Here is a 26,330-nt window from a genome sequence, read left to right as displayed (position 1 = left end):
TGAATGTAGTGCTGATCAAAAGTGGGAGGCAGACAGGCACATGTAAATACTTCCAGGCTGTTGGCAGCAATTGGAGCAATCACCTCGGCAATTCAGTTTTGTGGAGAAAGCCTCGGGTGCTCGGTCTGGCACGCCTCGAGCCCTCTACCGCCACCACCCTACCGAACACACTCCGCTGTGTCGTGACTTCTCCAAACGCGTTCTCGGTGCTCACTATCAAGTCAACTGAATACACCGAAACGAGGCCAACATGTGACAACATCTCCGACAGTAAATGTGAACATGGTATAATTTTCTTGTTCAACTGCCCAAAGCAAAACTACACAACAAGAACAATGACCCCACTCTCTCAACTTTTTCCCTTCATATGCTTTGCTATCCATCTTACACGACATCGAACAAGCCCTTGAGATGTTTGGCAATCAAATTCCATTCATCCTTGGTCACTTCATCTCTGTAGAACTCCTTGAGCGTATCAATAGAAGCTCTGCTGATGTGCGAGTAAAGAACCATCTTATCTTCAAGCTGGCGTCCGTAGGTTGGTTGGTTGGATCCTTCGATCTTGACTGCTACAGCGGGTTGTCCCTTTTTGCAGAGAGGGATTTGCTTGTGCTCGCGCTCGATCGAGGTGACTCTGCCCATGGGGATGACTTCCTTTGCGCCAGTGACGGGGTTGATCTTGACAGCGGCGATGGGGGTGTTGACGCGAAGGGCGCCGTCAAGCACATCCACACCGACAACGATGGGGTTGGTCTTGTTGAAGACTTGGATAGGGTTGAGGATACAGGGGAAGACCGCCAACATCTTGGACTCTTCCTTCTTCTGTGCGGCGATCTCAGCCATGTGCTTTGTGAACTGGTCGAACAAGTGGTAAATGATGTCTGCAGTGAAGATCTTGACGCCTACATCATCGGCATATGCTTGTGCTTCCTTGTCGACCTTGACGTCGAAACACAGCATTACGGCGTATTGCTTGTGCTTTTCCAACATGGTGGATGCGGTAATGACATCTCTTCTGTGCACGTTACCGATCGAGATGGAACCGACGGGAATCTTCATTTGCTTCAAGAACTCCAGCAGAGCCTCGAGCGAACCAAGGGTGGATGCTTGAACAGTGACACCGCGGCCTGATGTAGATATCTTGCTGAGCAGGTTCTCGAGATCGGACATGACGTCGTCCATGAGTTCCTCCTCGTCGTCGTCTTCCTTGACAAGCAGCAGACGAGAACCAGCGATGGCGTTTTCGAGACCGTTGGCAGTAATCTTGACACCCAATGCGGCCTTGACCTCCTTGTTGTGGACGTAGGAGGACTTGACACGCAGTTCCTTCATCTCGGCAGGTGTGAGCAGAGCTCTGATGTTAGTGGCAATGGGTCCTTCTGTACCGCACAACACGATACGATCACCCTCCTTCAGACGACCATTGGTAATAACAACATCGATGGTGGTTCCCAGACCTTCAATGACCTTGACTTCCAGAACGGTACACTCGACTTCGGTGATGTACATGAGCTGACCAGCCATTCTCTCCTGAGTGAGCTGGGTGATGAGCTTGAGCATGTCGGGGATACCCTCTCCAGTGTGAGCTGAAGTGGGAACAAGCGAGACGTTACGGGCCATAGACTTGTTCTCGTAGAAGACCTCGGAGTTGAAACCTTGCTCGGCAAAGGCGATCTTGGTCTTCTCGAGTCTGTCGGCAAACTCGTTCTGGACACCCTTGTTCTGCATGGCAAGCGACTCACGGAAACCGTTGTTGGCGATTTGCTTCCAGCCGTAGAGACGATCAATCTTGTTGAGTGCGACAATGAAGGGAGTCTTGCGGTCTCTGAGCAGTCTCATGGACTCGAGAGTTTGAGGCTCAAGGCCGTGCATGATATCGACAACCAGGATGGCAATGTTACAGAGCGAAGACCCACGGGAACGGAGGTTAGTGAAAGACTCGTGACCAGGGGTATCGATGACCAAGAGACCGGGAATCTTGAACTGGAAGGAGCCATCAGTGTTGACGACAGCAGTCTTCTTCTCAAGAGCCTCGACGGGGAAGTAGGTAGCACCGATTTGCTGAGTGATACCACCAGCTTCACCTTCTTGAACATTGGTTTGACGAATTTTGTCCAGAAGCTTGGTCTTTCCGGTATCGACGTGACCAAGAATACAGCAAATGGGCGAACGAAGGTTGTCCTTGGAGGCGGCAGCTCTGGCATCTGCGATGGTCTTTGCACGTCTCTCAGCAGCCTCACGCTTGCGCTGGGCAATGGCGCGAGCATTTGCACTCTCCTCCTCGTCAGAAGACGAGTCCGAGTCTGAGTCGGAATCAGAATCTGAGTCAGAGTCGGAGTCGGAGTCAGACTCTTCCTTGATGTTGGCCTTCTTGCCAGCTGCGCCGTCCTGGACAGGCTTGCCATTGACGACAGGCTTGACGATCTCAGCATCCTCGTCACCGGACTCGGCATCCCAGCTGTCCTTGACACCGTCGTTCTCCATCTTCTCGGCCTCGGCCTCCCAGTCTTCGAGTTCATCTGACTCCTCAGCCTTCTTCTCCAGGGCATCGGCCTTGGCCTTCTCAGCAGCCTCCTCAGCGGCCTTCTTTTGCTCCTCAGCGATGCGCAGCTCCTCGAGCTTCTTGCGGGCAGCCTCTTCCTCAGCCTTTGCGGCCTCGGCAGCAGCACGCTCTTCGGCAGCCTTGCGAGGGTTCTTCTTTCTGCGGTCCTTCTCCTTCTGCGCTTTCTTGGCGTCTTCACCCTCGCCGGAAATACCAGCAACAATGGCACCACTCTCGAGCATCTGTTGGAGACGAGCTTGTTGGCGAGCCTCGGCTTCCTTCTGGGCCTTTGTCTTGTACTTGCCCTCCTTCTTGAGCTGCTCGATCTTCTCCTTCTCCTTTTGCTTCTTTGCGGCCTTGGCTTCTTCTCTAGCCTTTGCTTCCTCGACAGCCATTTTCTCTTCTTCCTCGGCTCTGGCACGCTCCTCAGCCTCGAGGCGAGCGGCCTCCTCCTCTCTGGCCTTCAACTCGGCTTGTTGTCTCTGAAGGGCGGCGAGGGCGGGGTTGAGCTTCTTCTTCTTACCGCCAGCTGCTGGCTCGGGAGCTGCTGCCACAGGCTCGATAGCGCTAGGCGAAGGGGTGTCTCTGATGGGTTGGGGCTTGGGTGCAGCAGGTACAGCACCGCCTGCCTTCTTCTTGGCTGCGGCCTGTTTGTAGAAAGAGTGGTCAGCTCCTGTATCTCTCTAGCATAGCACAATGCAGCTCACGTTTTCCTTCTTTCTCTGCTTCTCACGCTCCTTCTTCAGCTTTTCCTTTTCCTTCTTGGTCAGAACGCGACCACTGCCATCTTGCTCGTCATCGTCGTCGTCGTCCTGTGCGGGTGCGGGCTGTTGCTTGCCACCTTTACCACCCTTTCCTTTCTTAGCGGGTTCCGGGTAAAGGTCCTCATCATCCATGGTGCCCTCCTCGGGAGCCTTAGCGGCGAGGTCGACGGGAGGTGTAGAAGTTCCATCTTCGTCGGCAGCAGCAGTGAGATCCTCACCGAGCTCGGCCTCCCAATCATCGTCCTGCTGCTTGCCCTTCTTGCCCTTCTTGTTCTTTCTAGCTCTCAGAGCAGCCATCAGACCACCGGGAGGAGCAGCCTCTTCCTCAGCATCCTGAGCAGCTTCCTGGGCCTTTGCCTCTTGCTCAGCCTGAGCTATGGGGTCGACGGTCTCGCCAAGCTCGGTCTCCCAGTCGTCCTGCTGGGCCTTCTTGTTTCCCTTCTTCTTGGGCGCCATTTTGTCGTGTCGGTGGGGGTGGGTGACTCGAGAGGGGTTGTGTGGCGGGGGTGGTGAAAGATTCGGCGGTCGCACGGTCAGTAAAGTCGTGGGACTGGCGGTAGCATGTGACGGCGGCAGGTCAGATCAGTTGGCGCACGTCGTCAGGATGGGTGTGCGAAGATGCGAACGAGCAAGAGGCAAAGCTTAATATCGCCCGGGTGCCGATTTCGAGTGTGACGCTTCTTTTTTTGATCCCGCACAGCGCTTTCACAAACATCACTTGGCCATCGAGTAACTATCGAGTTGACCGGATTGCATGTGATGATTTCAAGTTGATTAAATTGCATCTCATTGTCTCATCGTCTAGACAATCACAATATACACTACTCTACGTGCTTTTGTTATAGATATACAAGCTGCTCATCGTCCAAAGCCAAACCAGCCCTTCTTCTTTTCTTCCTTGGGCTTCTCTTCGACTATCACATCAGCTGCCTTTGCTTCCACCGCCTGCTTACCCGTCGTCGGGTAATCGATGTAGTTCCATGCGACATCGAAGAACAACGGTTTCACCGGGATCGGCTCAAGTTTGGGAGGATATGTGACCAAATTCTTGAGGTTGACATTGACACCTGGTGTGGGGAAGTCGCTGAGACGTTGGACAAGAGGGGCAGCAGTAGACATGTGCTTGGCTGCTGCGATGGATGCATTGTCGTGGAACTTGTGCAGGTCCACCAGTGCTTGATGTCTGTACACGAGCTGCTGCAGTTGAGTCTGGAGCGCATCGGCTTGAGACTTGTGAATGTCGAGAGTAGGCGCAGACGACGGGTCGGATGAGGTTGATGGCAATGAACTAGAGCATTGCTTTGCAAGTTCGAGTGCGCGGGCCAACAGAGCGAGAGCATTCACATGCTCGGACAGGAGAGCGTGCGAGATTGCAATGTTGAGGCATCTGAGGGCCTGGAAGTAAGCACGCTTGCCATCCACCTCGCGCACGAAGCTCTCGTCCCTCATAGCGCCTCTGAGTTCCTTGATCGAGTCGATGCTCTGAATGGTCGAATCGTAAAGCACCACTCTCTCGCGCAGACGGGCAAGCTGGCTTCCTCTGGGCTCCGACTTGTGCTGGTCACGAGCGCGTTTGCTGGATTTGGCCTTTTTCTCCCCGAACAATCTGCCATCTTCGGACCCGATCAGCACGCGGTTTCTGCCCACACGCCAGCTGACAAGGGCGTAGTTGACGGCAAGACTGGTCACACGCAGATCTTGCATTCGGTTGTCACCCTCATCTACTCTCTCTTTCTCCAGCTCTTCGATGGCTCTTCTAGTGGCATCTGCAGCGTCCTGACTGGCGATGAGTACATTGTCGTAAGCACCAGCGCGATCTCTGGTCAGGGCGGAAGGATTGGACTTCAGGTATGCGCTCAATTCAGGTTCAGCGGATGCGACAGCAGCAAGGGCTTGACCGACTGAGGCATCGACGATGTTGGCAGTCATGGATCTCCAGTTGATTGTGTTAGGAATGTTCGTTGCGCCGAGATTCTGAGGAGCTAGAGGTGCCATATTAGTGACTGGTTGTGTAGAAGGAGCTGATGTTCTTCACATACTGGTTTCGGTAGTGGTTTCGTTGAGAGCATTAGGATCGAGTTGTTGCAACAGTTTGACAAGAGTGTCATTGTCTTTGGGGAAGTAGCGCAAAGCGACAGTCGAGACGGGGACGGAACGAGGAAGGCGAGCTTGGTAGGCGGCATAACGAATGGCAGGATCGACAGCGCTGGCGAGAATCTCGCGGAAGAGGTCCTTGTTGCCATGGGCGAACAGGGTTGCGTAGACGATGCGGGCAGTGGAATACTCGCGCAAGCAAAGATCCCATCTCTGAGGGTTCTCGGTGTTGACACGACCCTCTGACTGCTTCTCAAAGTGTTCGGCTCCGGAGAGAGAGGCTCGGTAGGCTTCAGCTTCGAGCAGGTCTTGGTGGGTTGTTTTCGAGGCTTCGGGGTGTTTGAGGATGTCGGTCAGATTCTGGGCAAGACGAGCAGCCTTGTGGAAGCGCGAGATGATGTGGGAGCGAGTGGTTCCAGTTATACCGTTTCCTTGGTTGTCTTCGGAGTGGATGGACTTGATGTGCATGGCATGGGCCCAGGCGCGTTCGCAGCTGAGCAGCAAGAGACGGGCAGTTCTTGGGAAGGGTCAGTTGGATTGAGAGTGATATGCAGAGATGTGGTTCGGTACTGAGGATTCTGGGCGACATCTTCGGCGGTGACTGTGGACTTGTTGGAGTACTTGTGGCCCTTGTTGGTGGAGCGGCCGAGACGCTTGCGCAGGGCGAGCAATTGTCGCGAAAGCTGCTTGCGGTATGCGTTGTAGTCGGCGATGAGCAGAGCGGCATCGCGATTGCCCACGGTGCAAGCGGTGATGTCCATGTTGGCGTGTCGTGTGCCTGCGTGGCAGCGTGGTAGGGATAATTCGAGCTGTCGAAGTGTCCAATTGGTGGGGTCGCACCAAGTTGTCAGGCATGGGCGAGTAGGGCAGGCTTCCAGTCTTGCCGAGCGGCGCAGGTCTTGGCTTCGATCTCCAGGCGCTGATGTTGACGAGTCGAAAAGTCACTATCAAACAGCTTCTGGAGAGCCCGAGAGACACTGCGTCGCCTTCGTTTGCCGCTCCTCCTCCTCCTCCTCCTCTTTTTCTCTTCCTCTCGTCCTCGTCACACTCCAACTCTCCACGTCTTCCAGAGTCGCCGCCCTACCGTCTCGTTCTTGTCGATATTCCGCCCTCTCGCATCACGCCACAGCAAGAGCAGCCCTCTCGCATCGTCTCGGGTCCTGGCATGAACCATATTGCTCTCGGCTGCTTGTGGTAGCGCCGTCGCCTGTGCTTGTTCCACACATACAAGAGTCGTGGCATGCTAGAGCGCACGTCGGCATGTCTCGACACTGGAGTTCGCTTCTCTTTGCGCCAGAAGAGTCTGTTCCCCAAAAGTCGCCGACTGCTACATTCGTCCTTTTGGTCAACCCACGCTCCTGATGTCGATCACCTCTGCCTCACACACAAGGCCGGCTCCTACGCTCCTGCCTCCCCCTGTACCGCTCCTGCTTCTTTATCCTGTCCCCCAGTCGCTCCTGCTTCGTCGGCCGACTCCCACGATGCTCCCTTTCTCGACTTTCTCTACCCCGCCCCAACCCAGGCATTCATGACCCGCCTGTCTCAATCTGAAAGATGGTCTCGCAAAAACACTCGCCCAAATGTCTTGAGAGGTTATTCCTCCATGACCACGCCCAAGGACTCCTCTTCCTCGTCGTCTTCCTCTTCTCGTGCCTACCGCGAGCTTGTCGCCTTGCTGGAGTCGCCCATTCCCGACCAGTCTTTCCTCGCTCTAGACATTGAGCGTGTTTGGAATCTCATGTCCCAAATTTCTCACCCTGACACTGATCTACTTCATCGGCTCATCTACTGGTTTGTCGAAAGAGATAACAGGACCGCCGATCAACATGCCCTTGATCTTTTTGCCGACTTGCCGGACCAGTCTAGATCCCCCGCCGCCTATCGACATGCCATAATATCAAATTTGAGACTTGGTAAACAGCTTGTTGCTGTCGCCCTGCACAGAGAGGCATCCGTACTGCCGAAAGCTGGTCCTATCGCATCTGACTATCTGATGGCTTCGGCCATCTCACAGTCCGATTGGCCATTAGCTGTGTCTGTTCATAAAGAGTGGGAAAAATACAACGCCGCCGGCTCTTCCACATCTACCCCTCTTTGGAACAGATCCCTGGCAGATTTGCCTTTTGCTCTTGCTCAGCTGCACAAACTTCGCAAGCTATGCTCTCTGGAGATGCGACGAGCGAGAAAAGGGAAAGGTCCCAAACCGACCCAAGACTTCCGACGTCTTTACAGATTTCTGGTCTATCACTTCATCCAAGCTCAATCTAGACAGCAGATTTTCTTGAGACCTGGCCATTCCGCTGACTTGACTCGCGGCTCTGTAAGGCAATTGATTGAGAAGACGCATGATAATGGTCTGGCTTCGGCTACGCTGTATGAGAACATACTCCTTGCACTGCTCACCTTGAAAGGTTGTGCCTCGAACTACAACTGCAGTGCGATCATCACCGCTACTTATTTGTTATATCGAAAGTCTGAATTCTTTGCCCCCACCGAGAAGCTGCTTCTGTTCGTCACCAGGTTCTGGAGAGACCACAATCTCAATTTTGGCGGAAAGGGACCTACGCACAACTTCATTGGCAAAACGATCATTCTAGACGACTGGACAAAACATCACCATAGACCCAGCGACAGCGCCTTCGTTTTCATCATGGATACCTTTGCCCAACGTGGTCTTGTTGAAGGTGTCAAAGAACATGCTGATCTATTCAAATCCTTTTACCTGAATGATGATTTGAATCCTGACTCGCTCTGGCCTCTTCTCACTGTCCACGCGGTGAACCGCAACCCGGGGCTTGCTGCGAAACAACTTCGTGCCATGAAGAAAGAGTACGGGGTATCGCCGAATCTCCGGTGTTGGAATATCGTTCTGCACGCCTACATACGGGTGGATGATATTTATGGAGCTACGGAGACTTTTCGTTCAATGCTAAAATCTGGACTCGAGCCTGACGAGTATTCATATGCAACGCTTCTCACCTCTTACGCCAAAAGAGGAGACATCGACGGGGTGATCGAGGTTCTGGATTTTGCGAAGACGCGTGGCGCGATGAAACCCACGACATACATGTTGAACTGCATGATTCTTGCATTGGCTCGCAATTTTGAAATAGATGGAGCCTTGAAGGCACTAGATCAGACCGTTGAGGCCGTGCAGCAAGACAAGGCAAATGGTCCTTTGACTCTTTGTTTCAATACTGTGCTCACTTCCTTTGCATGGAGACGCGATCTTAAGGCCACCATGGCAACCTATGGTCGTATGAAGGCAGAAAATGTGCCACTCGACGAGCAATCATATGGAGCATTGATGCTGGTTCTCTGTTTGTTTCGTCAGTCACCCTCAGCACATAAGATCCTCAAAACCGTCATGCCTTCAAGCGGCGTTCGGCCTATGGCATTTCACTATGCCATCCTTACGCGTGGCTACTTGGGTCAGGGGTTATATTCAGAAGCCGTCAAACTTCAGGCCGAGATGAAAAGAGCACATGTGCGAGAAACGCCCAGTAGTCGAGCTGTCGCGTCCCAGGCGAACACTCTTTATCAACTCAGTATCTCAAGTTATCCAGCAGACGAAGACGATTCGCCTATACCCTTGGATCTTGCTATCGAAGACTTCAAGAAAGTGCTGGATGATACCCGAGTATTCCACCATGGCATGCAACCCGAAGCAGCTGGGCACGAAACGATGGCTATCAGTAATCTGATCTACATTCATGGAAAACGCAGGTCATACGAGGCCGTTCAGCATCTGTTCCAGATGTTCCAGAAAAAGCTCACAGAGATCGACAAAGGTCGTGATCAAGCACCAATCATACTTCTGCTGTCGAACCTCATGTTCGTACACTGCCAAGCTGAAGAGTGGAGTGAGGTTGATAAATACTGGGATCTTGTCAAATCCCGAGTGGACGAGATTCGTCTCTCAAATGCTCCAGCATCGAGGTTTGCGCAGTCTGTCCACCATGGTCAGACTGCTCCCGCGCTACGAGAAGAAGAGTCCGCTCTGATTCCTGTATCTTATAGCTTCATGCTATCGCAACCGCTCCAGTACTACATACGCTCTCAATTTGCGCAAAACTCGATCAGAAAGCTTGTTCCTCAGATGACGAAGCTGCTTTCCCAGGGCTTTCGATTTGCCAACAAGACATGGAACGAGCTTATCGTGCGGCTTTGTCAGGCAAATCCTCCGCGTGCATTGCTTGCGTACACCCTCGTGGAGAAATACATGATGAAAGACTGGCCCGGCTGGATTCCTCAAGGACACGGCGCGATCTCCAAACCTGAGACTGTTTATCTCAAGAAGCACACTTTCAAAGAAGGACTAGAATACATCAATGCCCGATACATCAGCCAGGAAACAGTCATCCCGCAATATCGTACAATGGTGCATCTAGCCAGAGCGATGTTGGATGTCCGAGGCCTGGTCAGTCGTGGTCTAGGTGATGATCACAATGAGTCTGGAGAAGGCTTGCGCGAGTTGAGAAGACAGGTTGGAACCATTCCTGAGATTCGAGAACAGGCTCCCAGAACACTGCACGCTATCCAGAGCATGCCCAGGATTCTGGATAGGCTTCAAGGAAGTCTACTCCGTGCAGATTAAGGAGAGTGGTGGGGGGCCTGGGTTTGGAGGTAGACGATATACGAAGCATAGAGTTGGTGAGGTTCTCAGGAGTTCTGTCTCTTTTGGTTAAAGCGCTGCGGTTTTTGCATCGTATACCTTTTCTTGTTTACGTCTGTAACAACAATAGCTGTACATATAGTCATCTTTGTGGCATAGAGGTGGGAGTAGAGCATGCGAGTGCTGCACATGGCATGTAAAAACAATTGCATTGTACATTATCTAGCAAAGAAAGACATTCGTGTTACTGCCCTGTTTCCGTATGCGCCGGTCAACTCCGTGCCATCATCATAGTGTGGTGTTGTGATGCCGTTGATAGCGCCACATAGAGCTGAGATGGCTCCGATCTGGAGATCCAAACACGAGGAATTTGGTTCGCAACCCACCCAAGCTTGCGTCGATCATTGCTGCAAGCTGCACCGACACATCTTGAGGCTCAACTGTTTCACCACAGCAATTCCATTTACGAGATTTGCATGTTTACTTGTCACGGTTTTTCATGGCAACTGCTACCATCAGCATGATGCATCGTAGGAGCTCCGACAGAACACAAGCCGCAAGAATGTCACTATTTCAAACCGCACTAACCCGTTTCTTGATCGCACGCGACGGTGGGTAAGCTATGGAACTCAAATTCGGAGCTGTGGCTGCTCACGAGCGACTGCGCCAGCAACCAAATCACCGGGTTTTCGTTCTTGACATCTTCTTCGACGATTGCAGTAATTGTACAAGGCATAGGAAAGAGTTGTGGTGGGATCGCTCCAGTTTCAATATTTCGTCAGCTCGGTTCATCGCGAAGGCCACGAAGCTTACACTTCCCGCTCCTGCCCTGGACCTTTAGAATCACAACGACTTTGCCGCATCACAGGATACCGGGATCACTCTCATTCTGCACTCGCGCGCAGGAAGCGTGGACATGTCGGTCGCTGATAACTCCTAGCGAGACTTGGATTACCAAAATCTGCACTACCAATGGACTTACGAACTATGGACACGGGAGGCGATGTGTACCGTCAACTGCAGCCGCAATGGAATCCCATATTGATTGTGGCATCGATTGCCATCTCATTTCTGGGGGCATTTACCTCGACACAACTGATGTGCCATGCAAGGATGTCATTGCGGTTCCACAGTGTTTTGCTGTGGGTGCTGTTTGGCAGTTTTGTGTTTGGGGGTTGCTCAGTCTGGTGTCTTCACATGGTGGCCATGCTTGCATGCGAGTTTGATGTCAAGATGGGAGTAAATCCGTCACTCACGGTCTTGAGTGCATTCTTGCCCGTCTTCTTCACATTCCTGGCTCTGGGGAGCGAATTGCTCTGGGATCGCTGGCATTACACCCGAGGGAGGGAGAGGCGTAAGGCCAGAAGGAAGCGTCAGAAGACTACTACTCTGAGCCCTATGGGCAAGATTAGGAATAGTAATCATCACACTCTGTCGCTCCGTCCAGTGGCAGAGGAGGAAGACGAAGAAGAAGGTGACTTTCAGGACGAAGATATTGCTCCTGATCAGCCATTGCTATCGAGACCTCGCCAATTGCCTGCTCGAAATTCGGAAAGTCAGAGCTGGAGTGGGCCTAGGGCAGACTTCTTCAGATCATCACAAGACGGACCCGGGGCTGCATTCGATCAGAGTCGCTTGCCATCATCACCAGGCACCGCTATGTCTCCCAAGATATCGCCACGCGACAGTATACGACCGATCATGGGAAGAAGTGCTTCTGGGCGCAGTATCGCAAGTCTGAGGATGGTGACGACGCAGAGTCTACGCGATGATCAATCTACTGGTCTCAGAGATGATGCTTCTACAATCAGCTCTGGATCTCTGGGTCCATCCTCCAGTGACGGATCTACCCTTCGTCGTGAATCATCAGCTGGATCAAGCACGAGTCATGGTCTCAGCAGTGCGATGGGACTTGCTTACCGACGAGCTCCTGCATCTACAGTGAACGCCTTCGTGGCCACAGCAAAGATCTTGTACTATGGCATGACTCCGAGGAATTTGCTCCGAGGATTTCTGTGGTCAATTGCGATTACTAGTATGCACTACACTGGCATATACGGATTGAGGATCCCAAACGGAAGAATTGTTCTTGCCCCTTGGATCGTTCTAGCATCTGCGCTCATATCTTGGCTAGTCTGCACTGTTGGCTGTATATGTATGACAGAGATGGAAGCCATGCTATCCCAGCAGCTATTGTTCTCGGTCGTAGCAACTACAGGAGTAGCTGCAATGCATTTCACGGGAATGAGGGCAGCTACCTTCTGGTCTACATCACCCCCATCAGAACTCCGAGGATATCCACCGGTAATCGCGGCTGCAGTGGTTCTGATTGCATTCTCAACATGCATCGCTGCAAATGGTCTACTAGCACATTCTGCCACTGTTTCCCGCAATAAACTTGCCGAAATCATTTGGACCCGTCGAGAGCTGTGGCGAACAATCGCCCAAAAAGAGAACGCAGAAGCAGCTGCTCTTGCGAGAAGCGAGTTCATCGCAGCTGCTAGTCACGAAATTAGAACGCCTTTGCACCACTTACAAGGATACAGTGATTTATTGTCACAGACACCATTGAGCGAAGAAGGTAGAGCCCATCTAGCCGCCATCCAAAGAGCGACCAAAACACTCTCATTGATCACGAACAACGTATTGGATTGGTCCAAGCTTGAGAAAGACGCCAAAGCAGTTTGCAAGCCCGTCTCCCTGGATATCAGAACAGTGTGCGAGTCAATAATCATTCTGCTTCCTAACAAGGACGACGAGGCAGATGTTGAGCTCTGTGTTGTGGTAGCTCCAGATGTCCCGACCTCGGTCTTCTTGGATGAGACATACATACATCGCATCCTGATGAACCTACTGTCCAATGCGTGCAAGTTCACAAGATCAGGCTATATCATTCTCTCTATCGAAGTCAGTGGCGACAAACTGATAGCATCGGTGAGAGATACTGGTATCGGCCTTGACCCGACATTCATACCTCAGATGTTTGAGCCGTATAAGCAAGGCGAGCAGAAGGGAAACCAGCGAGGTACTGGTCTAGGTCTCAGCATCATCAAGCAACTTTTGCAAGCCATGAACGGCACCATCACCGTCGAATCGAAATTCGCCTACTCACAGGATGTGGGGCCAAACCAGAGTGGAAGCACGTTCACCGTTACCGTACCTCTTCAACCCTCCTCTCTTCCTCCACAAACAGCAGACCAGCAAGATCAAAGGCATGTAGCAATCTTATCCGAGACAGATACTCGGTCACTCCAAGGTATAAGAACAGCCTGGGAAATGTTCGGTCATCAAGTCACAGTCGCCACCACCATCTCGGACCTTCCTGAACAAGAGTGGAAATACATCTGGGCAGACATGCCTTTCCTCCTCAACAACAAGGATCAATTCCGACGCCTCATGAGGCGCCAAGATTTGCTCGTCTTGGTCCCATACGATACACAAAACTCGCTGTCAGAGTTGCCTGGCATCGTAGCAGCTCCGCACGTTGTCCTACTTCCTCGCCCTCTAGTCTGGCACTCCTTCGCCACCCGCGTCGACGCCGCAAACCGCCGCAGCCGTAGCGCGACTGTGTCTCGCACCCTTCGCTTCGCTCCTGTAGTCGAAGTGGTACAAGACATAGCACCCGCCGAATTCGCCCAGATCAATTCTGAACAAGAAGCTCGTCAACAACAGCAAAATCAGCAACGAGCACCTTCCCTCAGCACCGGAGACCAAGCGTCAAAGAGACCAGGGTCACCGGATGCTGTGGTGCCTCAACCGCAGACTGTGTTGCTAGTAGAAGACAACGTCATCAATGCGAAGCTCTTCCAGAAGATGCTGGTGTCGCTTAAACACAAAGTCATTCTTGCTCCCGATGGCGAAGCAGCTGTCTCACAGGCCATCGCTCACGACACCGCTATCGATATTATTTTCATGGTAAGTGCACCATTTGCTCCCCTTTTCCTCTGTAATCCCCTGCTAATACACCACACAGGACCAATCCATGCCCAAAAAGGACGGCATAACTGCCACAGCCGAAATCCGCGCTTTGGAGTCTTGCGGCAAACTGCAACGCAAACACATCATTGTCGCTTTGACGGCGGTAGTGAATACAGAATCGAGAGCGAAATTCAAAGAAGCAGGTGCTGATGATTTCTTGGCCAAACCATTGAGTCTAGGGGGTTTGAAGGATGCGTTGGCGGTACATTTGGCATGCTAAGGTCAGAGATGGCAAGGGGGAGGTGGGATTGTATTAGATACAGAGAAGCGGAATTTATGGAGTGGTTTGGAGGTGTACATATCGGGCTCTTTTTGTCTTGTTTGCGATAGGATTGGAAGGAGCGATTGATACATGTATCTTGAATGTGACATCAGACACCTACCAGGGCTTCATGGCGAGAAACAGAAGCCATGCTTATCGCTAGTCTTTGTTATTACAGTAATACTCAATGGTTCCGAATGCTTTCCAATCTTCATGTCTTTGCACATGTGTCATCGTTCATCTCTACTTCATGTTTTGGGATCAAATGCCCTGCCGTTGATCTCCGCTGCCAGCTTCTGGCAATGGGTTCTCAGATCATTAGTCTTGTGAATTTTAGCAGTGACCAACAAACCACGCACACCGTAGTACGATACCCAAGCTACCATATCTCTTAGTGTGGTTTCGACTCTCCATTGAATTGCAAAGTACAAGTGCGATAGAGCAAATCGAGCGACAACGAGATACAATTCTGGGAAAGAGCAGGCTCGTACTGCTTACAATCAAGTCTTGGTCAAAATCAAGTAAGCCATTCACGTCTACTTTTTCTTTACCTACCCTTACTATCGTGAGATGTTTTCTTTTTTGCAGTACGTTTTTGTGGTGCTTTACATCCGTTTATTTGACCTCCTCAACCGTGTCCGAAACGATCCAAAAGCTTGTTACCGACTAGGAGACGGAAGAGAAATATTCCTATAAGAAAAAAAAGTGTTCGTATACAGATATTTCCTTACAATGTCTTGGAAGATCCAATGTTGGCATTTCCCAAAGCAAGGTTATTTCCAAACTTCAATTGATCTACTGAGTGTTTGAAACTGCAAATCATTTACTCTCTGATATTCTTTTGCCACAGCGACTTCCCTCTCGTCCCATCTCAACAAAGGTGAAGCAGTAGCCCAAGCCGTGTGATCCTTCCCATCCGCACTTCCGCTCCCAAAACAGCCATTGCATTCGCACACCCACGAGTCAAGCCTTCCTTAAACTAGTCATGTCAGCATCTCATCTCCATACCGCCATCTTTCCTGCCTCTATCCTACCCCCACAACATTTGCTCTACCTCTTCCTACCCTTTGTGGTGCTGTAGCTGCTTGTTGGAATCCTTCGGTGCCATTATGAAAAAGCTTATGGCAGATATTGAACTTGACAATGACTCGTTTGACTAGCTTGCATGTTTCGCATCCTTCTCGACCGTTGGATAAGTCGGATATCGTATTTGCGTACCTGCATTCTCTGGAACTTCGATATCGGAGGTAGAGTGGGTTTGTGGTGGGATGTGGATGGAGAGGATCTCGGGCCGGTAGATGGTACAAAGATCGGGGAACGCTGGTTTAGCTGAGGAGAGTCATGGCAAGAGAGTTGACAATCATGGTAATCCGAAAGTTCTTGCAGGGAATGGACAGCGAATCAAATTGCGTGTTTGAATCTTCGAAGAGATGGTGTAGATAATCAAGAAATTGAAAGTTCTGGTACTTAGAATATGTACAAAGAAGAAACAGTAATGGTATATGGTATATAGATTGCAAGAAAAAACATGTGCACTCGTAAGCCTGAGAAGAAAGTCGCTAGATATTCGTTAGTAGGAAAAGAAAGAAAAACCAAATACCTCTCACACAGCAGAATCATTCTGCCTCAACAACGCCCTAGACGGCTTCTTCACCGGCGCCACGATCCCCGTCGTCGACTCGGCAACACTAAACCCACACTCACTCCTTCCCTCTTCGCTACTTCCACTGGTCCCGCTCGTCCCTGGCTTCGCTCCCATGCCTACGGTGTTCACCGCCCAAGCCTGTGCCCAAGGACCCCCTCTAGCCTCTTCCATCACACTGTTTCCTCTCATTGTATCTTCCTGCACACGAATCTCCGTGTGGCGATGGATGCCCTCAAAATCATCTGGATCAGGCATGAGTAGATCCAAGTCTATATCTTCATGACGCGCCTTTTTGCGATGCGAAGTTTCGACGCGGGTGTGAGTGGTGGTGTAGGTAGGTGTGTAGCCGTTGTAAGTGTTGTACGTATTCTTGCCCGAGAAGGAGCCCAGAGAGCGGAGCTTGAAGATGCGGCGAAGCAGGGCCCAGACGAACGCTGCGTTGGCCGTGAGAACGGCAGTGCTCGATTCTCTCACGTACCAATACGTCCATTGCAGGCCGAAGGGTTGGTTGAAGCTGTAGACTTTGTTCAAGATGGCGCAGATGATGACGAAAGTCCCCAAGGAGAAGATACCGACAATGGCAATTTTCTTTCGTAGCGGCAGGCGGGTTTTGATAAACATGGGTAGTGCAACTGCCAGGATCAACGCATCGGAGCTGATGTTGAACACTGCATTAGTGATCAGGTGGTTGGTTGCAGCCGTGCATTGCGTCGTCGACGGCACAGCCCAATACATGGTAAACGGCCGACACCAGACTCCAAAGTAAAGAATCTCCATAACGACCCAGCTGAGTACGACATAACAGAAAAGAAGCTTAATGGCGAGTCTCTCCCATGTTCCGACGGTCAGGCGACGGTAGAGGAATAGCAAGCAAAGCTTTTCGCACCACACGGTCATGATTTGGCATTGTTCGACCACGAGCACAAGTTTTGAGCCATATGCGCGATCGTGTATTTGGTCGGGTGTGAGGGAGCTGACGTCAAAGCCTGGAGGTAGGAGGTTGGAGTCAGATTTGGCGACAATGTTGATGGTGACAATCAGTGTGGTGTAGAAAGCCATGGCGACAACGGTAATATAGTCATCGGCTTGAAATCGTCTGATTGTGCCGAGATTCAGGTACCTCGAGATCCTGAAAGGGTGTCAGATACATGTTATAGCTGGCAAGAGGGTCGCAGAGGGCAAAGATTCACATTCGGCATATAACGCATATCATCACAAACGTCCACCAAGTCCACGTCTCTGCTTTTAGAGGTATCATGATGTCGATTGATGAGAATGGCAACGGCGTGAGGACAAAGGCGACTTCAGGGATATTCCTGAGGCGAAAGTGCAGTCCCTGCCTTTCGGCTCTGGGTCATATCGCGGCTATCGCAAAGCCAGAGTCCAGAAATCAACCAGTCGAGAAAACGATACAACAGCACAATCGACGACAAAACCAAATGTCAGCAACAAGTGCGCGAAACTTGCGAGATTGTCCAAAAACGCAAAAGACGGGCGGGAGCTGGAAGGATTATCAACTGCCCGGGGACCCTAAATCGCAGAAGCTTATTCCCTACCTCTGTCCTAATTCGAGAAGAACTCTAGCGTCACGCGTACCCACAGCAGCCCAGGGCCAGTAGAGAGGTACATCCGTCGAACGGGGACTTTTACAGAGGGCATGTCGCCACCAGGATGTGCGATAAGAACATCATTGGCTTTCGCCAAGCCGCGTCTGGCTTGGGCAATATCGTGGGATCTTGGTGTCGTTTGACTCCAAGAAGACTGCTGTTATGAATGCATTTGTGACCATCAGCAGCAGCAGTAAGCAGAGTCGGCATGCAAAAGCCTTGTCGTCGATCTACAATGCAGCTCCAGTCCGTTGACCCCGTTCTGATCCCGTTTGCACAGGCGTTGAGTTGCAGGATCAGGGCTCGACTTTGGAAAAGAAGGCGGTCGCGATCCACGTCCGCGGCGCAAGAACGAATAACATCCGAGAGCGGAGGCAACTGCCAAGAACTTGCCTACACTCAAGACCCGCGCTGTCGCATCTACCACAAACACATATAACTCATCTTGATATCGAGATCAAGGGCATCTGGAACAGTGCCAAATACCCCAGAGACGGCTACCGTTGTTGTCTTGTTGCGACGCACCGGTGTGGCCTTCTCCAGTTGCGGCTCGCCCCCCAGCCGCCGTGACGCGATCTGTCAGAGTTCGATCAGCGCGGCTGAAGAAGATCATTCGGATTCATTCCATTGCTCCGGACGCAAGAGATAAGTTACACATGTGCCTGCTTGTTGACTCATGTCCATGGTCGTCCTCGGGAGAGATTATTGTATCCATTGTTCATAGCAAGCCACTATCTCTTGCGGATCCTTCGTGCCTGCATGGTCAGAGTCAGGGTTGCTTCGCCCCAGATTTGTCTGGATGCTCATCTTAAACAGAGACAGAAACGGCATCCGTCAGACAAGGGAGCAACCTAGAAACCCTAACGTACGCAAAGATGAATCCTTCTGGCCACCGTGGATGAAAGCAAGAACTTGAGAAGTAATGATGATCATAAACGCCCTATAGTGAACTTCTTCAAGTTCCGACCAAATGACGCCGTGTAGTGTGTTTGTACCAATGTGATAGTGATCCCTCAAGTTTCCCCATTTCACGCCATCGCTGTAATGCAAATATGCCCTTTTCCTTTTCCGTCGCCTAACTCTACTTGACACGGTCAATGTAATCTTGAGTGGGCTGCTCGTACTCCTGAGACAGGTAGTTGCCTGCGTTCTTGCTGAGCCACTGTGTCATCTTGTGCAGCTCCTCGCGAAGACGGCTCACAGCTTGAGAGTCCATGTTGGTATGAGCGATCAGATCGGGCATGGATACTGAGTCTGTTAGTCACGTTGTGAGAAAATCGCCAAATGATACATACCAAACAAACGACAGAGGTGCTCCACACCGTAAATATCAGTAGGAAGCTTGCCGGTCAGGTCGCCAGTGCCCTTGTTGAGTTGCGCGTGGATGTCGGACCATTGGGGGCGCTCGAAACGATACAGTAGGATACGTCCTATGCTCTTGTTGAAGTACTCTTTGACGCCAGCGATCACCTCCTCGAGGATATCTGCCTCAGCACTGCCCTCTCTGCGTTTGGCATCTTCGGATGCAGAGTAGTCTGCAAGGAACTGTGCTACCGGGGTCTTTGAAGGCAGCGGGACCAGTCTGTTCTCTCTGGTCACCTTCTCCCAGTCGTCAACGAGGATGGCCTTGAGACTGTCAGGCATGAAGATCTTGATCGAAGGTCGACGCAGAAATTCATCCTCCTATTACTATGGTCAGCACTGAGTTTGAAGTAGTCTGTTCGACACGACAAAGCAAATCAAGATCAAACGCATCTTGACAGAATAGTTGTTATCTCAAGACGTGTCGTTTGTAGTGCGAACATTTTTGGGATTATCTGCCGAGGGGCAGACCTCCACACTGTCTGACCTCACACCCACGCAAAATTCGCAGAAACACAAATACGCGTAGAAAACATCCACTAACCTTGTCGATACCTTCATACTCCCTTCCACGCTTGGTTCCACGGGTTGGTGCTGTAGGGGCCGTTCTTTCTTCGCTGCCTCTAGCAGAGCCAGTGTTGAGATCACGCTTTCTGGTCACGGTCGCAGTCATGGGTTTTGCTGCAGCTCTGCGTTGTGCGTTCATTTCTTGCCTCAGGTTTTTGGAGAGCTCGAGGTTCTCGTCGTTGTACTTGCGCAAGCGATCTTGAGGTACCCAGTCATCCCATCTATACAGAATTAGCACAATTCGAGCTCGCAAACGCGCGAATCAGAACATAATTTTGAACAAGATGAAGACTCTGGACGACACAAAGTGACAGATATGTAGAGATAACGTTCAAATCATCAATGTGATGGAATGAAGATGAAAAATGTGTAAACAGTGGTCATGTTGTGGGTGCCCGAGGCCGGAAGAGGCACAACAGGAGACATTCGCCATGCAGGGGGATGATGAATGTCCGCAGATGTCGCAAACTTACGTGTTCTTCCAGCCCTTGTAGTGGACCTTGTACTCGAAAGGCGATTTCTTGTCGTTCTGATCAGTGTGTCGCGAGTCGAGCACCTTTGCTTCATAGAGTAATTCGTGATGGAAGCAAAGCGCCTTTTCGTCTTTGCCATACATAGGCCCGGGTGCGGCTGGTGCCATTTTGGAGATTGAGAGTCGAGGATTTAGTCCCGTGATGAGATGAGTATCGTTGATTGGGATTAGTTGAGATCGAGTTGAAAAGACGGTCGGCTGGATGTTTGATGGAGTGATCTTGGAGATTCAATCAAGGAGTCTGTGAAAGCGTGTCAAAGCACAGACCTCCGCGTTCACGTCTGACTCTCCTTCCAAGATCTAACAGTCTTCACACAAGTACCTCTCTGCCAAAGTTGTGTAATCTGATTTCATCATGTCATTGGATAGTGGGCATGCGTGACACACAAATCGATGACAGTGAGGGGAGATCGCCACACAGCGACCATAAACTTTCTAATTATTCTATTCATACATTGCTCTGAATTGTACTATTCCGGTGGCATGTTTACATGCTCGTCGCCACGACCTAATCGAACTTGATTTTGACACCAAAGACCCGGTCAAGAAGATTCAGGAATATCGATAGCATGAATGCTACTGGTGGTAGTGACAAGAAGAAATGCAGTAGGTGTGCAAATCTCATAATCCAGACAATGGCAGTGCGCAACGCATGATCCATCAAGTTCAATTGAGGCGCCTTACCTCGCGAAAACGTCGAGTCTTTAAACTCAAATGGCAGAGTTGCTCCAAGGTGATCAATCGCGACCTTGAGCCCGCTGCTGAAGCCATCCTCATGGAAACCATACTTGGTCCACGCTCCGCAGTAACTAATTCCTGATGTATTCTGAATTTCGTGCATTCTGTTCTGCGATCTGACTGCTGCTGGTGTGTACAGAGGGTGTCGGTAGATGAATTTGCCTTGCGTACGTTCTGGCGCAGGCTCATGCGGAGGGTTCATTGTGACAAGCACAGGACCAAACTTGGACTCTGGAATATGTTGCAGCAGATTCATCCAGTATGTCAAGCTTACACCAGCTGGGTGTTCAAGCTTGGATGGTGCGGAGGTCGTCAAGTAGTTCCAGGCTGTAAATACTGGTCTTCTCAATGGCATCAACGAGAGGTCCGAATGGAGGTATGCGACGTTTTCGGAAGTCTGAAATGCTCCAAGAATTTCTTCTTCCTTCTCTGATGGTGGTACTCTCGATTTGGCCGAAAGAAGAGGCAAGATATCATCTCCATGGCAAGCCATGATCACGTGGTCGAAGGTTGAGGACTCCTGGGTGCCGCTCAGTGGACTCTTGTAGCTGACCTCGACTACGTTCTTGCCATTCTGGTTCATCCTCGTCACACCAGTGATCGGAGTCGAGGTGTGGAAGTGGAACCTTCTCCTATCGGAGCTGCGTACAATGGCGTCAATGTACTTTTGAGAGCCATCCTTGATGGTCAGCCAAGTGGGTCGTGCTGCGATGGTCGACAGAAGATGATGGTTCCACATGAAGCGGACGAGAGTCAGTACAGGGAACTCCAGACTGGTCTTGTCCGGGGATGTGCTCCACACCGCAGCAGTCATTGGGATGAGGTAGTCATCCTTGAAAGCTTGAGAATAGCCTTCTTCCTCCAGATAGTCTCCAACAGTCTGATCAGTGCGTGAAGAGTCATCCTCTGTTAGCAGATCAAGAGCAAACTGGTTGAAGCGTATAATGTCGAAGATCATACGCCACATCTTAGGCTTAAAGATGTTTTCTCGTTGAGCAAAAATACCCTCGCCAGAGCCAGACCATTCAAATTCGCCATGGTTGCGAGACACGCTGAATGTCATCAAGGTAGGAACGATGTCTACTTTGACATGGTTCAAGAATCTGATCAGATTTGCTGGTGAGTATCAGTAACGCGGCCCAAGAAAGCGAAGGACATGGTTGTCAAGACGAACGGTACGTGGCGGAGTTCATGACGATGAAGCCAGTATCAACAGGTGTAGAGTGTTGGCCATGTGTAAATGTTTGGGTATTCGTGTGGCCTCCCAGGCGATCTGACTTCTCAAAGATATGGACATCATGATCAGTGTTTTGCAAAGCCCACGCTGCACCCAAGCCGGCGCATCCGCTGCCCACGATGGCTACGCGTTTCTTCTCTGTTGGGAGCATTGAGGTGGTGGATTGGAATGACAAGGAGCAATACAGGCAACCTAACTTGGGAAGAACAAGGTCAAGTATACCGTATAGAAGGCAGCACAATGTGTATGCAAGAAGGTTTGGCTGAGCCAGTCAGACTGGACACGGGGACTCGGGAAGCACGCGTTTCAATAGAGAGTGGACGTGAGGCGTTTAATCTCAAGCGTCATCAGGGAAGCACTGGCCGCCATGGACCCATCCTTCCATCAGCAAGGTTGTGCCAAGATGGAGACTCATGATATCGCTACTGAATCCACAGACTGTCAAGGTCGGCAGTCTTGAAGAGCTGCGATGAAGAATCGAGGTTACGGCGCAACGAATGTTCCGCAAACATGACAGGGGATGAGCCTCGAAGAGAGAAAGAAAGAGCGAGAGGAACCTCGGCGGCCGCCTTGAGCTGGTCCAAGCTTGGCGCCAACATCATCGTCCCTTCCCCGACTTGATGCACATGAAAGACCATGAACAGCAATCACGCACCCGGAATCAGACCAAACACAATTCGAAACCCTGTACCATTTGTCGCTAGAGTCCAAACAATTCGACCACAACTTCGATACAACCCACCAGACACACGCACGCCGAAGGGGTCGTTTATAGCACAGCCCGCACCAGACCGCATCTTCGACGCCCTATACATCACCTCCCACACACCATGGCCAACCCGCTTGATACCGATGCTGGCTCCGAGCTCTTCAGCAACTATGAAGCCGAGCTGAAGCTCGTTCAGGCCGACTTGAATCAGAAACTCGACCAGCTGCCTGAACTCGCAGGCGAAGAGCGCAAGGCCGCCATTGGCCGCGCTCAGCGTTCGCTGGAAGAGGCCACTGAGATCGTGAGTCAACCTCTGGACTGAATCGTTCTGTCTCTTACTGACCGCAATCTTGCAGTTGGACTCGATGCGATTGGAGAAAGAAAACCTGCCTGCAAACCAAAAGACCAAGACGAACCAGCGCTTCCGCAACTACACCCACGACATCGACATGGCCAAACAGAAACTCAAGGGCTTGTCGAGCGATAAGTCTGCGCTCTTTGGAAGACGCTACACCGACAACCCTACCAGCGACGACCAGCTCGAGCAAAGACAACAACTCTTGTCAGGCACCGACAGACTTGATCGTTCTAGTGGTCGCCTACGCGAGAGTCAGCGCATCGCTCTTGAGACAGAAGACATCGGTCGCAACACTCTTGCCGACTTGGCTAGACAACGAGAGGTCATCGAACACACCAGGGGAACCCTTCTTGAGGGTGAGGGTTACACCGATAGAAGCAACAAGACATTGAAGCAGATGGCTCGTAGGTAATGCTGAATCTCTTCTTCCGACAACTACGCGGCATCATACTAACACTGTTCAGAATGGCTACTAATAAAATAATCACCATCGCCATCATTACCGTTCTGGTTCTCTTGATTCTTGCTGTTATTATCAGCAAGTTCAGATAGACGGTCAGGCACTGCCACGATATTACTTCTATTTTCTTGTTTCCACCTCCTTTTGTCACGGTTCATCGGCGCACACGGAGTCCGAGCAGACACCATTGGTTTTTGATTAGGCTGAATCGAGTTGATTGGTCAGAGTCACGACCACATAATACAGTATTCGTCCTCTCCCGCTCGCTCTGCACATTCTGTTTACAACTTGGCGTGTTTGACGTACTTGTTCAAGAAACCAACAACCGCAGCGTCCACCTCTTCAGCCTTGGTGTAGTTCAGGTAATGAGGCCCACCCTTGATAACCTGCAGCTTTGCGTCAGGACTGTTGATGAAGAGCTTGATCTCCTCCTCAGCATTGGCCACACTATACACCACATCCTCGTCACCATGCAACCACAGTACCGGGATGCGAATGTCGAACAATCTGCCGTGCAACCCATCTCTGTCCCGCAGATTAATTGCACACATCCTGGCACGTCTGCGGCCGTCATCACCACCCCAGTTCTTCTGAATAGCCTTGACCCAGAACTCTCCATCTTCGGTCGGAATATCCTTGCCGAAGCCTGATGCGTTCATGAAATGGCAGAATTCCTCCGGAGGTTCGAAGTCTGGTGTGCTTCCATTACTTGTCCAGCCATCAATCGTCCCGGTGAGGTTTTGCTTTGCATCCCAGCAGCCGAGTTTGATTGTGCGTTCGTTTTCTGTGTCCATCGAGGTCCCCAGAGGGATGATACCCGCAATCTGGAAGGATTTGCTATCAATTGCTTTGATCTTGATTTTTCATGGCACAGGTCATCACTTACTTTTTCGGGTGCTAGCAATGCCATTCTCACCGTCTGCCAGCCACCCTGACTAGTGCCCAATACAAAGACCTTGCCCTTGATCTCGAGCTTGTCCAGAACTTGCAGATTCATGACTGCACTGTCCCAGTATGTGAAATTTTCGACCTTTGCTCTGGTCTGTCCATGACCTAGCAATTCAATTGCTAGTAAATTCACCAGGTTCTTGAGTTCGGCATTCTGGTATTGGTGTCTGTAGAGGTCTGCGCCTGTACCGAAGGAGTTGCAGAGTACGAGAGTGGGTTTGGAGGCATCGTAGGGAGCTGGCATATACGTGCTTGCTTCAATGCCCCCGAGGTGGGGTACCTGGACGATCTTGGTTGTCACTGGCGTGATGGTCATCTTGGTCGGTATGGTGGGTAGTATCTGAGGAAGTCAGGATTGTAGGTATGAATTGAAGCTATGATAAATCTTCCTGCGACTAGCAGATGACGCTAGGTTCTGCTGACTGTCCCGCCTCTGTCAATCATCTCCACTCTCCACTATATGCTAGCTATGAGCTTGGTATGAATGAGGACAAGTAGGTTTGACCGAGGTAGTTGGATCTGGTCCGAGCGTCCGTTTGTAACCTCACCTCCAACGCGCTCAGACCTTGGCAGCTGTATGTAGCACCAGCGCAGCACTTGTTTGCTACTTCGCCGCGTGATCCTTCTTTTGACCAAACATATATAGCAGCGTTGCTGCGCTGTCGTGAACCCAATTCAATGTCAGCAGTCTTCTCCATCAAAGATCTCTCGCAGAGGCTCCACTAGTGATCAACCACACCTGAATCTAGAATCCATTCTACAGTATATAAGGTTCCTACCAGATGGCACCTTCTGCATTCTATGCCAGTGGTTTCAATGCCTTCGGTCACCTCTCCTCCGACTCCGATAAAGACCTCACCGAACCCAGAGAGCTGGCATCCTTCCAGGACGGCGACACCGCCAAACTTCTTTTCGCTGGCTGGAGCGAGACAACCTTTTATCAGCGAGGCAAGAAGAACGGTTCGATCTTGAGACTTGGCAGCACCAAGATCACTCAGGAGGCCCCGCTGCCTGATCTCGTCACTGGATTTGGCGATCACAATGGCCTCCTTGGTATCCTTAGTCGCAAAGGGGGTGTTGCGTTCACCGAAGAGAATCAGGTCGAAGCACATAAAGCAACAGCAGACTCACTCTCAGATGAAGAAACGCCAGGTATCGCCTACTTGGCTGTAGCAGGCAATGGCCATGTCGCTGTTGTTCTCACCTCTGCCAGTTCACCTCGAAGCAGCATCCTGGAGTTCACATCTTTCGATAGATTCCGCCAATGGTTCGACGATGAAGTCAATGACCTTCATGGACCCACCTTCGATCATACCGTTCCAGGACGCATAGCTCAGTTGGTCGCCAATGTGACAGGCTTCGTATGTCTGACGCAGGACGGCAATGTATATACCTGGGGTGATGCAAGGCATAGCTCGTTGGGTCGCAGCGTTGCTGAGACACAAGCTAAAAGTCCAGGCTTGGTCGACTCTCTTGCCGGTATCCAGATCAAGAAGATTGCGTCTGACGGTTGGGTGACGGCAGCATTGTCGACAGATGCTGCGGTATATATTTTCGGCACAGGCACACCTGGAACGCAGCACTCGCTCTCCTGTCTGGACGGACTCAACTCAATGGAAGCAGCATTGGTGGATATCGAGGACAAGGCAGAATCTCTGGACTTCCTGGATGTTGCAGTGGGTGATGGACATGTCTTGCTTTTGGCTCAAGATGGCCGTGTCTTTGCCGCTGGGGACAACCGCAATGGTCAACTAGGCCTTGGTCAAAAGTCCTCGACTTACATCAAAGACTGGCGAGAGGTCATCATGCCAGATCAGCGCTGCTGCATTGCAGTGGTCGCAGGTCCCAAATCATCGTTCTTCCAACTTGCTGAGAGCTGAGAGCCCTTTGAAAACAGGAGCTTCTTGATCAG

General features: G+C 51.1%; 10 protein-coding genes across 10 annotated transcripts; 4 read left to right on the top strand and 6 right to left on the bottom strand.

Annotated features, from left to right (window-relative positions):
* Positions 1-384: 384 nt before the first annotated feature.
* M436DRAFT_83572 (uncharacterized protein) lies at positions 385-3,762 on the bottom strand (the record flags this gene model as incomplete). Its single annotated transcript, XM_013570201.1, has 2 exons — positions 385-3,189; positions 3,250-3,762. 2 exons carry the CDS (start codon positions 3,760-3,762, stop codon positions 385-387), a joined length of 3,318 nt encoding a protein of 1,105 aa, XP_013425655.1.
* A 402-nt stretch (positions 3,763-4,164) lies between these two features.
* Positions 4,165-6,161, bottom strand: M436DRAFT_50995 (uncharacterized protein; the record flags this gene model as incomplete). The annotated part of the gene is made up of 3 exons (XM_013569988.1): positions 4,165-5,207; positions 5,346-5,917; positions 5,971-6,161. The coding sequence occupies 3 exons, from the start codon at positions 6,159-6,161 to the stop codon at positions 4,165-4,167; spliced, it is 1,806 nt and encodes a 601-aa protein (XP_013425442.1).
* A 479-nt stretch (positions 6,162-6,640) lies between these two features.
* M436DRAFT_51537 (uncharacterized protein) lies at positions 6,641-9,997 on the top strand (the record flags this gene model as incomplete). Its single annotated transcript, XM_013570074.1, has 1 exon — positions 6,641-9,997. The coding sequence occupies one exon, from the start codon at positions 6,641-6,643 to the stop codon at positions 9,995-9,997; it is 3,357 nt and encodes a 1,118-aa protein (XP_013425528.1).
* A 1,005-nt stretch (positions 9,998-11,002) lies between these two features.
* M436DRAFT_51705 (uncharacterized protein) lies at positions 11,003-14,213 on the top strand (the record flags this gene model as incomplete). Its single annotated transcript, XM_013570100.1, has 4 exons — positions 11,003-11,676; positions 11,776-13,676; positions 13,746-13,930; positions 13,989-14,213. 4 exons carry the CDS (start codon positions 11,003-11,005, stop codon positions 14,211-14,213), a joined length of 2,985 nt encoding a protein of 994 aa, XP_013425554.1.
* Positions 14,214-16,287: 2,074 nt separating this feature from the next.
* Positions 16,288-17,158, bottom strand: M436DRAFT_23255 (uncharacterized protein; the record flags this gene model as incomplete). Its single annotated transcript, XM_013569940.1, has 2 exons — positions 16,288-17,029; positions 17,091-17,158. Coding segments are annotated over 2 exons (810 nt in total), but the record flags the coding sequence as incomplete, so codon positions are not given.
* A 1,430-nt stretch (positions 17,159-18,588) lies between these two features.
* On the bottom strand, positions 18,589-20,076 carry M436DRAFT_51524 (MRG-domain-containing protein; the record flags this gene model as incomplete). Its single annotated transcript, XM_013570072.1, has 4 exons — positions 18,589-18,755; positions 18,803-19,190; positions 19,414-19,657; positions 19,910-20,076. The coding sequence occupies 4 exons, from the start codon at positions 20,074-20,076 to the stop codon at positions 18,589-18,591; spliced, it is 966 nt and encodes a 321-aa protein (XP_013425526.1).
* Positions 20,077-20,476: 400 nt separating this feature from the next.
* M436DRAFT_83566 (FAD/NAD(P)-binding domain-containing protein) lies at positions 20,477-22,094 on the bottom strand (the record flags this gene model as incomplete). The annotated part of the gene is made up of 2 exons (XM_013570200.1): positions 20,477-21,822; positions 21,881-22,094. The coding sequence occupies 2 exons, from the start codon at positions 22,092-22,094 to the stop codon at positions 20,477-20,479; spliced, it is 1,560 nt and encodes a 519-aa protein (XP_013425654.1).
* Positions 22,095-22,773: 679 nt separating this feature from the next.
* On the top strand, positions 22,774-23,562 carry M436DRAFT_74351 (vesicle transport v-snare protein VTI1; the record flags this gene model as incomplete). The annotated part of the gene is made up of 3 exons (XM_013570199.1): positions 22,774-22,953; positions 23,009-23,418; positions 23,475-23,562. The coding sequence occupies 3 exons, from the start codon at positions 22,774-22,776 to the stop codon at positions 23,560-23,562; spliced, it is 678 nt and encodes a 225-aa protein (XP_013425653.1).
* A 189-nt stretch (positions 23,563-23,751) lies between these two features.
* Positions 23,752-24,734, bottom strand: M436DRAFT_74350 (alpha/beta hydrolase fold family protein; the record flags this gene model as incomplete). The annotated part of the gene is made up of 2 exons (XM_013570198.1): positions 23,752-24,294; positions 24,357-24,734. The coding sequence occupies 2 exons, from the start codon at positions 24,732-24,734 to the stop codon at positions 23,752-23,754; spliced, it is 921 nt and encodes a 306-aa protein (XP_013425652.1).
* Positions 24,735-25,200: 466 nt separating this feature from the next.
* Positions 25,201-26,298, top strand: M436DRAFT_65423 (RCC1/BLIP-II protein; the record flags this gene model as incomplete). The annotated part of the gene is made up of 1 exon (XM_013570117.1): positions 25,201-26,298. One exon carries the CDS (start codon positions 25,201-25,203, stop codon positions 26,296-26,298), a length of 1,098 nt encoding a protein of 365 aa, XP_013425571.1.
* Between the last annotated feature and the right edge of the window lie 32 nt (positions 26,299-26,330).

The sequence above is a fragment of the Aureobasidium namibiae genome (genome assembly GCF_000721765.1).
Source record: "Aureobasidium namibiae CBS 147.97 unplaced genomic scaffold scaffold_13, whole genome shotgun sequence".
NCBI classification, from domain to species: Eukaryota; Fungi; Ascomycota; class Dothideomycetes; order Dothideales; family Saccotheciaceae; genus Aureobasidium; species Aureobasidium namibiae.
The sequence above is the reverse complement of the archived record's forward strand: the minus strand, read 5'-3'. Positions and strand labels throughout refer to the sequence as shown.